Here is a 16,867-nt window from a genome sequence, read left to right on the forward strand (position 1 = left end):
GCTATGAGTACGACTTATTATCAATCACAAAACAGCTCAGCAGGAACAGATACTCACTGGTTGTTCCTGTTTTTCCCCCGTGTGTCATCGGCTCACCCTCATGCAGGCGGATCCCACGTGGCTGCTTATTGTTTATACATAGACAGAGCGGTGGCAGCTTTTGTGCAGATCCATCAAAAGTGAGGTAATGTGTGGCCTCTGATTTACCCTCATTATTCAGAAAGAATAAGTGTTTTCACTAAAAGTGTGAGATTGGAGCACCCCCTCTACCTTGGCCTGGTGGGATGTTTCCTTATCTTAGTGGCTCTACAGTTCTCTGTTTTACTGCATGCAGCGCTAACCACCAGAAAACGCAACTTAACAAACCATTTAGCACAATAAGGGACAAAGGGATTTGAAACTATTAATTGCTATTTGATTATATTTACCAATAAATCACTAATGGAAACTGACTTTAAACATCCTGTAGTTCCCCCTATCGGTGTGAAAGGAGCAGCAGAAAGGTGCTCAGAAACGCCTATCCTTCAGCTTTCTGCCTCGGTGCTGGGAACAGGAAGGATGCTTACGAGGCAAAACCTGAAAAAGATAAGATGACAACACTGCAGGTCTGACACCTAGAGAACGACAAAGAGCTCAGTCCTGTTTCCCACGGTGAATCGGGTGGATGTTCTCTCTTTTTTTTAAACACATCTCGATACCTCCACAGCACTCACCATGAAGTACAGGACGGTGGTGATGTACATGGAGATCGGCTGCTTTGTGTCCTGCCTGTGTGGCTGGATCCTGGTTTGCTCCACTCTGCCCACAGAGTACTGGACTTTCTCTGAGGTGGGCAGCATCGTTCTCACAACCTCCAACTACTACTCTAACCTGTGGAGGGACTGCATCTCCGACACCACGGGGGTCTCCGACTGCAAGGACTACCCCTCCATGCTGGCCCTGCCTGGTAGGACAATCACAAAACCACAAGAGATATGGAAGCATTTTCCAGACAGTAAAAGAATTTTACAAGATGCCTTACAATGAAATGAAAAGATCCTGTAGCACTTTTATAACGAGTATCTGATTGTTCTAATTGTAAGTTGCTTGCGATAAGAGTCACTTAAGATAAATGCTATCACGAAATAATGACTCAGTATCTCAAAACCATACGTTTGAAACCGCAAAATAATGACAGTGTCAAAATCATGAATATTTATCACAAAATAATGACGTAGCCTCTTGAAATAATGAGTAAGGACTGCAAAATAATTGTCACATTTCTCAAAATAATGACAAACTCTCAGACTGGTCATATTATGCAGATACTGAGTCATGATATGTGACTAACGGCTCATATTTGCTCCATCTCATCAGCAGAAGTGGGCTTTAAATACATTTTTAAAAAGCGGCAGCATTATCAATATTTCTTTGTGACCTCTAACTGAATTTGGGATAAATAGGCCTCTGCTGCATTATTTCAAAAACAAATCCATCAATTACATTTCCTTTTGTCACAGATTATGGTACAAACCTTTTTCACCTGTTTTCTCTCAGCGTTCCTCCACGCCTGCAGAGCGCTCGCTGTCTCCTCCGTCATCACCGGTTTCTTCGGAGGCGTCCTCACACTCGTAGGGATGAAATGCACTAAAATAGGGGGATCAGAGATTGCCAATGCGAGGGTGACCTTTGCAGCTGGTATCACCTACCTGGTTTCAGGTAATATAATACATACTTAATATATTTTGCAGCATTAAACGTGTGTGTTCTGCACTCAGGATGTTCAAAGTCATCTGTATTTGTGACAGGATTCTGTGGTATCATCACCTACTCATGGTGGGCCAACAAACTCGTGACAGAATTCTTGGATCCAACTTTCAGGGCACAGAAGTGAGTCGTTTTTAAGCAGTATGATTATAAGTACAAGGATAAAGCTGAGAGATAAGGACTATAAGAGCAGACAAACTAACCCTAACTCTGGATACACCTCCAAACTTGCTGTTCAGATTTGAAATTGGAGCTGCTGTTTTCGTTGGCTGGGGAGGCTCCACTCTTCTCATCTCTGGAGCAGCAGTGATGACTTACTTCTCTGGAAAAGAAGGTCTACCATCAAGGTAGATATGAAACCTCTTATATTTAACCGTGAACTTCCATTATTATATCTATTTATGACCATTTGTGTCAACAGTTCTCCAAAAAGGCCTCGGGGGCCGGCCACTTACGCCACTGCCAGGACCAGACGGACCTACATGCTGCCGGCCGCGTCCTCCAGAGTGACCTTGGGGCCGCCGCTTTACTATGAAGGCAGGAAGAGCCGAGGGTCGAGAGCACCGATGAAGACCAGGGCGACCTTCAACAGGGACAGCTTCGTCTAAAGTCTGAGCTGAGGAAGTGACTTTAAAGACTGAATTAGAAAAATCAACTCCACTTCAGTGTCTTGATGTCCAATAAGAAGCCACAGACAGCATTCTGTTAATGCAGTATGGATAACTCTTCATCTGTTCCACCCTACCTGCCTAGTTGGATACTCAGAAATCCATACATCAACATTTATTTTGTTGTTCATTTAATGGAAAGGTAAGGAAGCCTATTTCCATCAGTAAGTTGAAAACAAAATGGAAACTTCCCCTGTAAACATGAAGGTCCTTATGAGTTAGAAGACGGTCTTAAAATAAATACTTAGTATGTAGAGACACTATAGCAAAGGTAACCCTGATGCTGCAATAAGTCTTATCTGCCTTCTATTTTCTTTGTCACTCATTGCTCATACAGTACCTTTACAGCATGTGATAGGACTTTTGAAATTAAGACTTTCCACGCTTTATTCGCCTCATCTAACCTTTTCTAGCGTCTTGCCTTCATCAGGTATGCGTCTTGGGTTGTATCACTTTCACTTTATACATTATTCATCAGTAAAGTGACTTATAGACGACCAATGATACTGTGCTAACAAAACCAACACAACACTTTCAGAAAGTATAACTATTGATGAGCATATGTCCATATCAGGTATGATTAGGCATCATACAGAGTAGTTCTGCACTTCCTCCAGGTCGCCAGAAGATGGCGCTCAAAATCAGACCATGAAATGATGATGTTAGGTACATAGTATCTTTGGTGGCTATAAGTCACATTACTGATCACTTATTCAACCCCAGAGTCCACCCTGATGAAGGAAAGACAGCTGAACATTGTTTGGTCAATGAAGCATTCCCCCTGCACAAGAGCCAATGATATTGGAGGAGGCCATGATGTCAGAGCAGGGAGCTGTCACAGCTGTCTCCCTCCATAAAAACCCAGTTGCTCACATTACAAATGAGCTTCAAGGCCGAGTCAGCCAATAGGAGAGAAGCACTGCCGCTAAAGCTGTCTGCTAATAGTTGTCACACTTGTAGGAAGTGTTCAAATCATTACCAACATAGCCAAAGCACACAAAAAACACCATTAACCGAAATATCAAAATGAATGACATTTTAGGCATCACATCTGAGAGTGCTGTGTAGTTAGCAGAAATGCCCGTCAGAAGTTACAGTCATCATTTTGAATCATGTTATTTATTTAAACCATAATGTTTTGATATGCAGCTAATCGTTGACACTTCATGTTTCGTTCTATTATATTTTTCTACGTTACTTTAGCCATGTAGGGAACAAATATGGTTTATATGACGTTATATAAAATAAATGACATTCATGACATTGCTTATACAGTTAGACAGACTTGATTCTACAGAGACATTTTTTATTGCTTGTTTAAATATTTTCTATACATCATCACATTTCATCGCTCCATTTGACACTTGAAGCATTATCAAAGTTGATTTACAAAATGTCATACAAACTACATAGAGTACAGCATCTCCTTTGGAGTGTTAGTTAATATATAAAAAGAGAAATGTATTTATTGTTGAACACTGCAAAGGTCTAAGGCAAGCAAAGATTGGCACAAGGCGAGAGTGAAAATGAGAAGACAGTTAAAGCTGTAATCCAACATGTTTGATTACAAAGTCCCTTTATGTATTGCTCTCCCCCTCTCTATTATAGCGTCTATAGAATTACAGTATAACATATGGCTATGGTGTCAGAGGAGTTGAGGTCTTTGTGTCTGTGCTTGGCGTAGAGCTGCCTCACCTGATCAGCTGTAGTGTTATTTGTATTTATTGCTAATGTCCTCCGAGTCGCTGATGTCACTGAGGGAGCACAGGCTGCTCTTCAGGGTACTTCCTGTTCCTGCTTCAGTCAGACCTGCGGGGGAACAAGACAGCTGTTTTTACTTGACTGCTAAACAGATAGAAGAAGCTTCATGCATATTATTATAAAACTACATTTACACATCAACAAATCCTAAAACCAAGATCATAAGGTGTGTTGATATGTAACATTTTGTATTTAAGCGTCTAAAATTGTGTAAACCTTTGATTTTGTTTCAAAACATTTTTCACACATAAAATTCTTTAGCTTAAAATCAAAGTGCGCTCCATTTACTCGCCTGTAGTGGCTTTTACGCCGCTCTGTTGATCTTATGTCAGAGTTTTCTGCCAACAGCTGTCATGAATCTAGTTTCAAGCCACATCATTGACATACACTTTAGGGTTGTGGTCATTTTTGTCTATATATTTCAAAAGGAGCAAAGATTTCAGTCACAGCAGAGAGAGAAACAAGCGAGAGTCAAAGCATTAGCTTGGCTCGCAGCTCCTCCAGGACGTCCATTTTCCAGCAAACAGCACGGAAGAAGCAGTGATTGAGAAACTTTATTCCCTCTTTTGTTTTTGTTCTAATTGAGAGACCCTCTATGGGTACTGAAAATCATTTGTGCGTTGAAGTTATTTGTGGGACTGACCTGATTTGGGAGCCTTTCCCGTAGATGTTCCCCAGACGCTGGTGCTGGGTGAGTCGAGGCTCTTCCTCGTTGGTGCGGTGTTTTGAACAGGTTTAGACATCTCCAGCCTGTCCTCTAAGGAGGATCCCAGCCAATCACTGCTCTCCTCCAGATCTGTGTACTGTTGACACACACACCCACACACACACACACACACACACACACACACACACACTTAACATCCAGTACAGCAAAGGAATGCACTAGGTTCAATCAAACAGTGATTCTCACCGTGAGCTCCTGAACCTCGTCCTTCCTCTCAGGAAGGATGCTGACGCCCCCTACTGGTTTCTTTAGTGATCGCTCGGCAAACTGCTTCTCCATTTTTCTGGCCAGGTCATTGATTTTGTTCTCTAAAAGAAAGACATTAAAAGAAATACATTCATGTTAGTGCTGCTCAAGAGAAACACGTGCTAAATGTCCCCTTTGAATGATTTATTAGTAAAGTTGTAATTCATTTCTGTATGGTTTAAACTGACTGGGAATAAACTCACCTTTGCCAACGTTTGTCTTTTCCACGTTTCCGTTCTGATCTTTGAAACTCTGTAGACGTTTGGGGTTGATCTCCTGCAGCTCGCTGACGTCCGACCACTCGTCCTCCTCGTCGGTCTCTATCTTTGTGACTGTGGTCTTCGTTACACCGCTCCCCGAACCCCTGGTCTGCTGGGGGTTGGAGGAGAATGAGTTCCTGGACGGAGCCTGACTTGACTGGACCGGACTGGCTCTGATCTGGGTCAGGTTTATTCTGGGCTGTGGGGATTTGCCCTTCTGCTGTGTTTTGGGCGTTTCCTCCTCCATGTCTGTGTCCTCTTCTTCCGATTCCTCATCAGAACTGAAAGGAGGGGTCCTAAATAATCACAGAAACAAATGATTAACCGTTTTTCTTTAAGTCGTATAAAATATTAAGTCATACCTTCTATCTACACATTCATTATGACCACTCAACAGCACCATTGTCTACTCTTCAGCTTCACACTCACACCAGCTGATATACATGGGTTATAAAGCTGCAGGAGATCGACCCGTCTACAAACTACAAGAAGCCTTATCATGTTTTACACAGCCTGTCTTTACTTGGATGGGAAGGTCCTCAGAGCGCTCTTGGTGTTGGGTGTAGAGGTCTTGGGTTGGCTGGTGGTCTTGGTCCTCGGTGCCGGCTGGGGGGTCTTGGGCTGTTTGACTGCAGGTTTGGACATCACTTGTGTTTCTCTGGAGGGCAGGCTGCTGGATCGAGGCCGGATCTGCACAACTGCACACAGACGAACACACTTTGTGTAAACAGAGTTAGCGGATCAGCTGCTGACACGTTGTCGGTGCTCAAAGCGTCATATGTGGTAGTAAACAACCTTAAACAGATTAGACAGACACTATCACACACACACACACACACACACACACACACAAAGCGCTAATGCAAAGTGGCTCACAACAGGAAGCTGGTTATTATTGGTCTGTGAGTAAGATCTTTGAGATGATCTCATGAGCTTAAAGGCTTTTCCATGACTGACCTTGAACTGGTTGTCTGGTTCTGGTCTGTGACACTGCAGCAGGGTCGCTGCCTCTCCTCTGACCGGCCAGCCTCTGCTCCACAGTGTTGGCTATCTCCTCCCGATAGCGCCAGTAGTGAGGCAGCCCCTTTGCAACGCTCTCCCGCTTCGTATGCACCTTGACCAGGATGGAACTAAGCTCTTTGTCCTTCAGACCGCACTGTTCCTGAGAGGAGGAGGAGGAGGAAATGATGAGCAATGGTTACAAAACAAGTTGATTAAGAGTTCTACTGTCCTAAACTTTCATGTTGAACAATACTTTTTTAGCCTTGTGCATTTTTAAAAAGAGCCTAAAATGGGTTTCAATTGGGTCATTTTGGTCCTAAAAAATGTCTGTATGGGGCTACAGAATTTATTATAAGAGCTGAGGATGAACATTTTAATACAGCTCACACCCATGCCAAAATGTGAGCCATATAGATGAACACAGCCAAACTGATGCTGAAGTATTGAACCAGAAAGCCCAAAGTGTCCCCAGTGCTGCTCAAGACAGTGTGCACTTACAGGCTTGACTCCCAGGTTCTCCAGCTTCTCCATGACAGCCTGCTCCAGCTCTGGCCGCATCTCTTTCTTGATGTTGGGGTTCCTCTTCAGAGCGCTGATGGTCACTCTCTGTTTCTTCTCCGGTACCGGCTCAGACTTCTTCTCCACCGGCCTCCTCTCAGAGAAGCTGCTCGAGTCTGTGAAGGAAAGCCCGCTTAAAATCAGTCCTTTATGAGTATTCAGGCTCAAATTACAGGCGGCACAAAGGACAAAAAAAATTAGCATGCTTTTGCCAACTGTCACAGCAACCTAAATGCCAAATGCTCATATTGGGGGATGGGTGCGACTGAGGGGCAGGCAGAAGAGGAGAATGTCTACAAGTCGATTTGCCATGAACAAGACGGATGGATGTAATGATCACTAATCCTGAGCAAGCACCGACGAATGTCACAGACAACAAGCTTGCTTTTCCAGACTGATGCATCCATGCAGACAGCATGCAGTCGGCCGGCTGTGTTGCTTTTACTGCCTGTTTTACCTTTCTCCTCTTCTGACAGCTCCTGTATAGGATCCAGCTTAGGAGCCGAGGCTGGTTCCTCTAATTGGACAGCACGTGAGGTCAATAAAGGTGAGGGAGTCAGTTCAAATATGGGTTTTTAAAAGAAGGGGGTGATTATGTGGAGTTTGCTTTGTCTAAATCATTCATACATGAAAGCACATGCTCAGCTTCTCTGGGTGGGACCTTTTTTTGCTCACGAAAGCAGGCTTTACACACTTACCCAGCACAACTCTCTTTGGTTTAGGGTCCGGGGCTGGTGCACTGAGGATGACTGAGAAACAGAGAACATGATGAATATCAAACACGCATTTAAGGTAGTGTAAGACCTTTATGATTCAAAGTAAAGGACTTTATACCTGGTACTTCCACTGTTTTTGTGGGTGGATTTGAGGAGAAATTCCTTATCTGTAAGATGGAAAAAAATACCACTTGTTACACCGCGCATAAAGACAATGTTTCCATTCTCAGTGGCAGACTTCCCTCATCGTTACCACAAGGAAGCCTGGGGAAAAGTGGATCTATTCCAGGAAACACATCAGCTTCCTCTCACATGTACAGTATCATCACGTCTCAATACAAAACGATCGGAGCCCATGAAGCAAATAGAGGATATCCTGAATGAGAGCTGACCCTCCGCCTCACTTCCTCCCCTGACATAATCACAGTGCGGGGGGGCGGGTGTTGGCTGTGTGAGTGTGAGTGAGCACTGACCTGATCCCTCTGAGCCTTGATGGTCTGCTCCTTCTCCTGCAGCCTCCTCCCCAGATCCTGCTGCAGCCTCTGGCGGCTATCCTGCTGCTCGGACACAGACGACTGCAGTCTGCTCAGCTCGTTCTGCAACTGCAAGGAGACACAAACAAGATGCATTTTAGGGATTCTTATTTCTAAATATTTCAGACTTTTAATATTTTTGTCTCTGGAGTGACAGAGGAGGACAAATGTCTTTGCCTCGGAAGAGCGACAAACCTACCTTGTTCTTTTCAGACTCGTGTTGGGACTTTATTTCGTGCAGCTTTGATCCCCACTTTTTCTCCTAGAATAGAATATTTGTCTTTTTAGTATACTCAACCAACTTTCTTTACTTCTGAAAACAATATCTCCTCTCCCCACCGACCTGTTTCCTCATTTGCTGTTCCAGCTTTTGTATGGCTTGCATCTGCATCTCTTTGTAGTTGTCCAAATCTCTCTCTGGCTGCGGTTGTACAGGGCTCGGTGGTTTTTCATGCTTAGCCGTATGATTCTGATTTACTTCCTTTGGAGGAAAAAACAGGTCTGAATAAAAAGTTTCCTGTAGACCAAATGAACACCATAAAGAAGTAATTATCCAAGTGTCCTTTTCGTACATTTAGAGCCTGAATATTTCGTGTGTAAAGGAATTCCATCTCCCTGCGCATCCCATCCCTGCTGTCTTCTATCTTTCTGTCCATGCGCGCCATCTCCTCAGCCTTAAAACGCTCCAACTCTCTCAGCAGCTCTTTCTGCATGGACTGCTGCTCTTTCTCCTGGAATCACAGCAAGATAAAATAACTCTGTTACTAAAAAAACACAAAGTTAGAAACCCATATATGCTTGCTTTGTTGAGTGACCAACAGTCAAAAAGACAGATACAGATGGAAAATGTCTATTGTTTAGATCCTCCACACGGGTCAGGCTTTCCTACCTGAACTATTTTGGCTTGCAGGTCCTGTTGCTGCTGAGCGATCTGCTCCTTCAGACTGTTGATCTCCATTCTGAGGCTTTCATTCAGAGATTTCTTCTCACTCTCTGAGTGCAAATCTGGAAGGATGTAAAGGAAAAAGAAAGGTATTGTACAACATTGTGACGTGCAGGCTCCGTCCTTAAAATGTTGAATGCATGTGATTTACCTGACCCTTAACTTTAATTCATGAGCTGTATAATAACTCTCTCCCTGTCTCTATTCTGAAGGTCTCAGCAAACCTTTTCGACGGCTCCACTTACCGATATCATACTCGCCAGGGTGGCGGCGCTGCATGTGATTCTGGAGAAACGTGGAATTGAGGAAGGATTTATCACAATGCGGACACTAAAAGACACAGAGAATACATTCATTTATTACCGTAAATAGAAAGTAATATGAATATATGCAATAAGAAAATGTATTTGAGTAGTGTAAACAAGTTTTGCTAACAATCCCACAATGCAATGCGTCACATTTTAGATAGCTATATTTTGAACTACCACTTGCTGACAATTCCTCAGAAGAATCTTGTAAACCACGGAGTGTCTCATTAAGCGAGTAGCCTACTGAATGAATGAAAGAGGTTTGGGGCAAAGCTGACGATGACTCTCCACACAGGATGATCCGCTGACTATAGGCATGTTTCAAAACAGACAGATAGCTCGAGTGATGTTGATTTGTTCCCTGAGGCAGGAGTCATCACACTCCAGCTCACTGACACTCCACTCCTAGAGTAGACGCTGTCTATGTTCTACACATCACACGCTACATTAACCTCAGCCGCTCATTGTGCCTCTGACTTCATTCCATGTTAAACCTGCTGCTACCGATATCTTGCCACACCATATGGCACCCAAGATCCAAAGCCAGCCACACGACAAAGTGTGCTGCTACGAGTAGCTCTGTAATTGATTACATTAGGGTTTGGAACTACTGTGGAAATTTGGAGAGGAATTAAATAAGCCTTGAATCCTGCCCGTGTGTGTTTTTGTAGTGTTAATACATGACAAGCAAAAAAGGTCCTCAAAGGACAAACACATAACCTCTCTATCAATTATTGAGCCACCTCTGTTAGCTGAGCTTCTACACAAACCTAGCAACCACATGCTGTCCTGACACACTATATCTGTTGCCTTGGTGACCGCTTGGATAGGTACATACACTTGAAGACCAAAGAGGGTTTTTAGGATCTGTGCTATAAATAGCAGAATGGTAAGTGAGCTTTACAACAGAGACTGATATATATGAATTCAACAACACTATAGAGAACAACATGATTTACCAGGGCATGTGTATATGAGGGTGGGGGGGATGTCAGACGGTGTTTTGACTACTGCTCTTGTCACCATATTGTAAGTGGATTAAAAAAAAACTAATTGCCACCATATGACACCATCTGTCCTGCAGCTCTAAATCCTATTCTTCCTGAAATAAAGCCACTCCAAAACAAAGCAGCCACGGCAGCTTTTACAATACATAGCAACCATTTTAACACTAATCAATTGTCACCTTTCTATTTTTCCCTCCAAACCCATGTGAAATACACAAAGCAGTCGAAGCTGTGAATAGATCTCGGGAACAATGACAGACTGGGGGCCCTGAGGAGGAGGAGCGCAGCGGGTGGGGGTGATGGAACTAGCTGTCTGCTTGCCAAACGTATGTGAAATGCAAATGGTAACCGATAACCCCCAGAGAGTGAGCGTTTAGTGTCAGCGGTACCTTCTGTCCACTCATGATTCTCGGCGTGATCAGGGACTGCTGGTTGCGAATCAGCTTCTTCCTCTGCTTGAGCTCGGTGGTGAGGGTCTTCACCTTCTCCTCCTGCTTATTCTGCTGAGCCAGCAGCTGCTCTCGATCCTTGGCAGCGGCCGCCAGCCTCTCCTCGGCCGCTCGCAGGTTGAGGGTGAGAAACTCCTGGCAGTGGAGGAGCCACTCCACTGTGAGTTGGGCCAACCGCAAGAGCTTGATTAGAGCTGGGTCCACGGGGCTCTGGCAACGCTGACATCGCTCCCCGTCCAAACTGCAGAAGGTAACGCCGCTGATGTGCTCCTGCAGGGCGTCCACATCCAGCTGGCTCACCACCAGGTCTATGTCCACAGCATTGATCCGCCGCCAGTCCACGCTCTCCCTGCGAGGGCGGAACTTGAAAGGCAGGTTGATGGAGGCTCCGCTGGATGGAGTCATGCTGGGTGCAGGAACAGAGTGGCCGTTTACAGATGGGTGGCTGAGGGGGGAATTCAGGAGGGATGGGATCCCAGCTGATGAGTGGGTCCCTTGGGTGTCACCAGTGTAGGGGTAGTATGCTCCGTCGAGAAATGGCTGAAAACAAAGAGCACAGAGATTTCGAATAGCCAGTTGAAGCAGATGCAATAGATTAGGCAAACCTCAATTCAAAACAGCATCCATAGGAGGAAAGAGATAAAGAGGATATACAGCATCCGGTGTGTGTGTCGGAAAGGTAAAACAGCAGACTCCAACACTGCCGATTCCATCCCCATCTACCTATGATGCTGTCGCCGTCCTGACGCCGTGCCCTCCTTACCATCTTCGACTGGTTGTGCCTTCACGGGGGAGAAAGAAACCGAAGCGCCGTCGTTCCTCTCCGGTTCCGCCCCCTTTGCATGCAGCCGCGCCGGGGCTAGTTACCATGGAGACAGAGACGAGCGTCCCTGTGGAGAAAAGTGTTATCAAAACACTGGCTGCAATCAGCAAATGTTTCCCTACAGTGTCTGGGAGATGGGCTGTGTCCTGTGGGAAACACCGCAATGTGTCTGAAAGCCCCTCTCTCCACTTAAGCCGTGTGAACAACTAAAGTAGCTGCGAATGAGCGCGAGGGTTTCTTTTTACCGCAATGGTCTCCTTGCCAACTGCGAATGCCGCTAATCTCTTTAATGTTGGGGCAGTGTGTTTATCCCCTTGCTTGCCCTAACAATGGCATACATGCCTGAACTTATCCGACTCTTAAAATGTCTTTTGAATACTTTAATGGTAATGTAAAGAACGAAACATTTCACAAAATGCCAGGAAGGTTACAAGCTTATAACGGCTCGTGCATTTCAAACCCCTTCTTAGCTAACGGACATGTTGTAGTGAACGGTGTTCGGCAAAACTTTAAACAGCGTCACTAAAACTGCATTATTCATCACCGACAGTTGTGAATATCACATTTTAAGATATATTTCCCAGGTCTGTATTGAAAAGGCTTACCTGAGGGTTTGTTTTCTTAGGTTACAGCCTCTGGAAAAGTTTTTTTTACGACGGTACCCCAGGCGTTTTGTGGTTGACGTAGCTGCTGGTCTCCACATTCCTAAATCCTTGCTTACAAAAAAAGAGGGAGCCGAAAAGCTGACTGTGGTAAAAGCACGAACTTCCGGTGAATACCTTCCACAATAAAACGGGGACGAATAGAATACAATGAATGTGGTACATTATATGCAAACGTGCCATGCTCCTAAACAATGCTATTTGGATGAAACCTGATAACACGTGTTCTTAAATAACATTTACAAAGGCGTTTGATTCCTAGCTAATAATTGAGCTACATTAAAGAATTATAAAATGTGTTTAGGTTTGCAAGGAGGACTATTTATTGAGTCAACTTTGACAAAAAAACCTTAAATTGTATGCAATATTACATTCAAAAGGAAGCAAGGCCTTTGCAATATACTTTAAGTTATTCATCTATTTAAACTATACATTTAAGTGTTTGTACTGCCTCGTGTTGTTTTTTACTTGTTTATCCCAATACTAATGTAATGTATAATTCCCCTTATACTATCTTAAATGTTTTTTTAATTAAATCTGTGCAGCTAAAAAAGGACCAAATTCCCCTCAGGTATATTTCTGATTTTTCCGTATTAAACAGATTTGAAATGGTTCCAAACGCAGATTGATTCAAATAACCATTTTGAAAAAACAATCTCGATTTTAATCTAATGCATAGCTCAGCACCGACTCATGTCTCACCTTTACTTTGAGTGCAAATCTGCCCACTTCCGGTGGGGTTGGTCGTGTTGAGTCGATTTGACGCAGCTCGCAGTGAGAAGGGGGAAGGGAGGAGCAGACCTCTGGGCATTGAAATGGAGAAACCGGGAGTCTGTAAACCGGGTTGAGGGGGTCTGGGTTCAAGAAGTTCCCAACTTCACGGAGGGAAAGTCTGAAAGCAGAGTAAAACACTGATTAAAATGTTGAAAGCATAGCACGTGTGGAAACAACCATCAACAGCTCGAGAGGGATGCGAGGGGAGATCTGAAAAACAATTTGGGCACGGGCTCCCTCTTGTGGTTTTATTGAATCATCATGGGACATTTGCTGGTGGGTATTACGTTGTCGTTCATTAATTTTGTAGCCAATATTGTAATAATATTAAACATCATAATGGCTTTGTATACTGCAGAGTAGCTTGTGAATTTACTCCAGGAGGAACTAAAGTCTGATTTAAGGGTTGATTATATTTCACATCATTAATCCAAACCTGTAAAGTATGTAGTGGAGAAAAAGTGCAACGTAGCATAAAATGTAAATACACCCACTGTAAAGTACAAGTTTATTAAAGTACTTAACTACACTTGAGTAAATGTACTTATACCTATATACAATCACAAAAACCTCCTGATGGCACTGCTGTTAAGAAGGCAGATGTGGACCCTGGACCCCCTGCAGTTTGCCTACAGAGCAAACAGGTCCACGGATGATGCCATCTCCCTCACCCTCCACACTGCCCTCTCCCACCTGGACCAGAGGAACACTTATGTGAGAATGCTGTTCATTGACTACAGTTCAGCATTCAACACCATTGTGCCCTCCAAGCTCATCATTAAGCTCAGGGACCTTGGGCTCAACAGCGCCCTCTGTGACTGGATCATGAGCTTCCTGACGGGCAGATCCCAGGCAGTGCGGATGGGGAACATCACATCCTCCACCTTGACCCTCAACACCGGAGCCCCTCAGGGTTGTGTGCTCAGCCCTCTCCTCTACTCCCTGTTCACGCACGACTGCGTGGCCACACACAGCTCCAACACCATCATCAAGTTTGCTGACGACACGACCGTCATCGGCCTGATCACAGACGGCGACGAGACGGCGTACAGAGAGGAGGTCAGAGCCCTGACATCTTGGTGCCAGGACAACAACCTCCATCTCAACGTCAGCAAAACAAAGGAGCTGATTGTGGACTACAGGAAGAGGCAGAGAGAGGCACACACACCCATCACCATCGACGGGAATCCTGTGGAGAGAGTCAGCAGCTTCAGGTTCCTCGGGGTAAACATCAGTGAGGACCTGACATGGACACATCACACCAGGGTCATATCCAAGACGGCTCGACAGCGGCTCTTCTTCCTCCGCAGGCTGCGGAAGTTCAACATGGACTCCAGGATACTCTGCAACTTCTACAGGTGCACCATCGAGAGTATCCTGACTGGCTGCATCACCGCCTGGTATGGCAGTTGCACCGCCCTCAACCGTAAGACTCTACAGAGGGTGGTGAAAACTGCTCAGCACATCACCAGGACGGAGCTGCCATCCATGGAGGACCTCTACACCCAGCGGTGTAGGAAGAAGGCCGGTAGGATATTAAAGGACCCCCATCACCCCAGCAACAATCTGTTCTGTCTGCTGCCGTCTGGCAGACGGTACCGCAGCATCCGGACCAAGACCACCAGACTCAGAGACAGTTTTATACCACAGGCTATAAGACTACTGAACTCCTGAGCTGTGTGAATGTCTACTCACATCTTTTTATAGTACACACATACATATATATATATATTATACAAATCTGCCATACATATCTGTTTATAATACACATATCTATATATTATACATATCTGCCATATACATCTGCTATACATAATATATGCATCTGTCCATACCTCCTCATTCAACAGTGTAAAGTGTTTAAATACTTTCAATGTATTCCACATATGTATATATTTCACATCCTCAAATCTTTATTGTTGTTACTGTAAATATTCTTCTCTCTTTTTGCACTATTTTATTTATGTTATTTGCACCATGTATGTTGAGTTGTTGGAGGAGCACGCGACATAAGATTTTCATTGCCAACATATACGCTGTATCTGCTGTGCATATGACAAATAAAGCCTTGAACCTTGAACCTTGAAGATGGGTAAATAACTCAGACCCTAATTCACACAAGTGATAAAAAAAATACACAATCAGTAGTGAAAGTCCTGAATTTGTGATCTTAATTAATAACTGTTATCATCATAAAGGAGGATACTTAAAATAAACAACGTAATAGTTATTAAAAGAAGACATTCATCTGATAACAAGGTAATTTAAAAGTGTCATTAGTTATTTTATCGTGAAATAACAAATTATGTTTTAACTTCCTGGCGATAAGGACATTGATTTCGATTTCACGAGAACACAATGTTTCATAAATTAAATGTAAGAGCTGTAGGTGTGTATCTCGTTATCTCAGATATCTTATAGATATGGAAGAATGTGACCAGTTGGGGTCAACAGAGACATGGGAAATATGGAAAGGAGCCCTAATTTTGTCCCCAAAAATGTAGGTCCCACTTTAAAAATGCATTGTAAGCTTATCACATGTTTGGTGATGTCCGTCAGATTACAGTGTAAATAGTACAGTATTTCATGACTGTAGCAGCCACCCAACATGTACATTTTCTCACCAACGGAGGTCAGTAGAGATCTGATCTGAGCTCTGCAGACTAGCATTATATGGAGGAGTGATGGCCGTTCCTCCCTCCCGTCTTCCCTCAGTGTCAGAAGAAATGCTGCCTACTGCTGCTGTGATGGAGAGCATCTGCAGGAGGCGACACACTCCCCGCTTTAATGGGCAGCACAATCAGCGGGGTGCATCCACACACACACTTTAGTCCGAGCGCGCACACACTGCCGCTTGTATTCAAAGACCAGTCTCAAATTGTTGGATTGGATGTTTCTTTTTAAGCATAAAATTAAAGATTGATTCGCATTCAGGGCAACGCAGTGCTGGCTCAGCACTAAAACAAAGTGAAGGAAAGAGTGAAGATGGGTTTTTTCTTTTTAATCACACAAGCTGACAAGAAACAGCCTGCATGGGCACGTCTCAGCGTGTTGAACCCTCTGTCAGAGTCCCACTGCTGGGAGAAGCTGACTGAGTGCCATTTCCTCGGCCAGTCCCCAGACAGCTTCAGTCGAGTCCTGATAAATAGAGATTTTAATTCCTCCGAACAAGTCCTGTGACTGGCAGGATAGCCTTAGGCGGGCAGGGGAGGCTCTCCTCGCAGGCCACGTTTCCAGTAAAGACAGGCAGCACATCACAATGAGGCGGGAAGTTCATCTGTAGGACAATATGCTGATGATGTGCCTGTTTCCTCCCCTTCCACTGCAGGCCGGAGCCATGATGTTTACTTGAAAATAAAATCCACACTTTTTTGATAAGAGTTTACCAGAGCGAGAGACACGCGCGGGCAGAGAAGTTGCATTAGTCATGCAGTAAAAAGGAGCAGGGGTGTGTGGAGGAAGAGGAGCGGACCTCTTGAGATGAGTAAGCACAGCCCTACACTCAATTTACTGCTTGATTTATGAGTTCATTTCCTGTGCGAAGTTCTCAGCGGGGGTGAGGTGGTATATCTTTCCCACTATAGGTAGCTGTGGCTCCACTTCCCAATCCCCCATGAGACCCACTCTCACCGCTGCGGGCCTTAGTGGGACTATAAATAATGGCCACTGGAACAAGTACACATT

General features: G+C 44.3%; 2 protein-coding genes across 4 annotated transcripts; one reads left to right on the top strand and one right to left on the bottom strand.

Annotated features, from left to right (window-relative positions):
- The first annotated feature begins 616 nt into the window (after positions 1 to 616).
- On the top strand, positions 617 to 5,364 carry cldn10d (claudin 10d). Its single transcript, XM_063877797.1, has 5 exons — positions 617 to 946; positions 1,537 to 1,698; positions 1,788 to 1,869; positions 1,986 to 2,093; positions 2,168 to 5,364. The coding sequence occupies exons 1-5, from the start codon at positions 715 to 717 to the stop codon at positions 2,352 to 2,354; spliced, it is 771 nt and encodes a 256-aa protein (XP_063733867.1). The 5' UTR covers positions 617 to 714; the 3' UTR covers positions 2,355 to 5,364.
- On the bottom strand, positions 3,515 to 13,127 carry dzip1 (DAZ interacting zinc finger protein 1). Of its 3 annotated transcripts, none has more exons than XM_063877776.1 (19): positions 13,112 to 13,127; positions 12,353 to 12,459; positions 11,688 to 11,814; positions 10,865 to 11,464; positions 9,406 to 9,445; positions 9,107 to 9,222; positions 8,790 to 8,948; positions 8,561 to 8,698; positions 8,417 to 8,479; positions 8,158 to 8,286; positions 7,803 to 7,851; positions 7,667 to 7,717; positions 6,909 to 7,084; positions 6,366 to 6,570; positions 5,932 to 6,106; positions 5,352 to 5,704; positions 5,089 to 5,210; positions 4,819 to 4,978; positions 3,515 to 4,223 (listed from the first exon to the last, which is right to left on the bottom strand). In XM_063877776.1, exons 3-19 carry the CDS (start codon positions 11,688 to 11,690, stop codon positions 4,126 to 4,128), a joined length of 2,637 nt encoding a protein of 878 aa, XP_063733846.1. In that variant the 5' UTR covers positions 11,691 to 11,814; positions 12,353 to 12,459; positions 13,112 to 13,127; the 3' UTR covers positions 3,515 to 4,125. The 3 variants fall into 3 exon arrangements, with proteins under 3 accessions (XP_063733846.1, XP_063733845.1, XP_063733847.1); XM_063877775.1 differs by having other exon boundaries at positions 9,406 to 9,490; positions 13,112 to 13,126; XM_063877777.1 differs by lacking the exon at positions 13,112 to 13,127 and having other exon boundaries at positions 9,406 to 9,490; positions 11,648 to 11,814.
- Positions 13,128 to 16,867: the final 3,740 nt, after the last annotated feature.

The sequence above is a fragment of the Eleginops maclovinus genome, chromosome 24 (assembly GCF_036324505.1).
Source record: "Eleginops maclovinus isolate JMC-PN-2008 ecotype Puerto Natales chromosome 24, JC_Emac_rtc_rv5, whole genome shotgun sequence".
NCBI classification, from domain to species: Eukaryota; Metazoa; Chordata; class Actinopteri; order Perciformes; family Eleginopidae; genus Eleginops; species Eleginops maclovinus.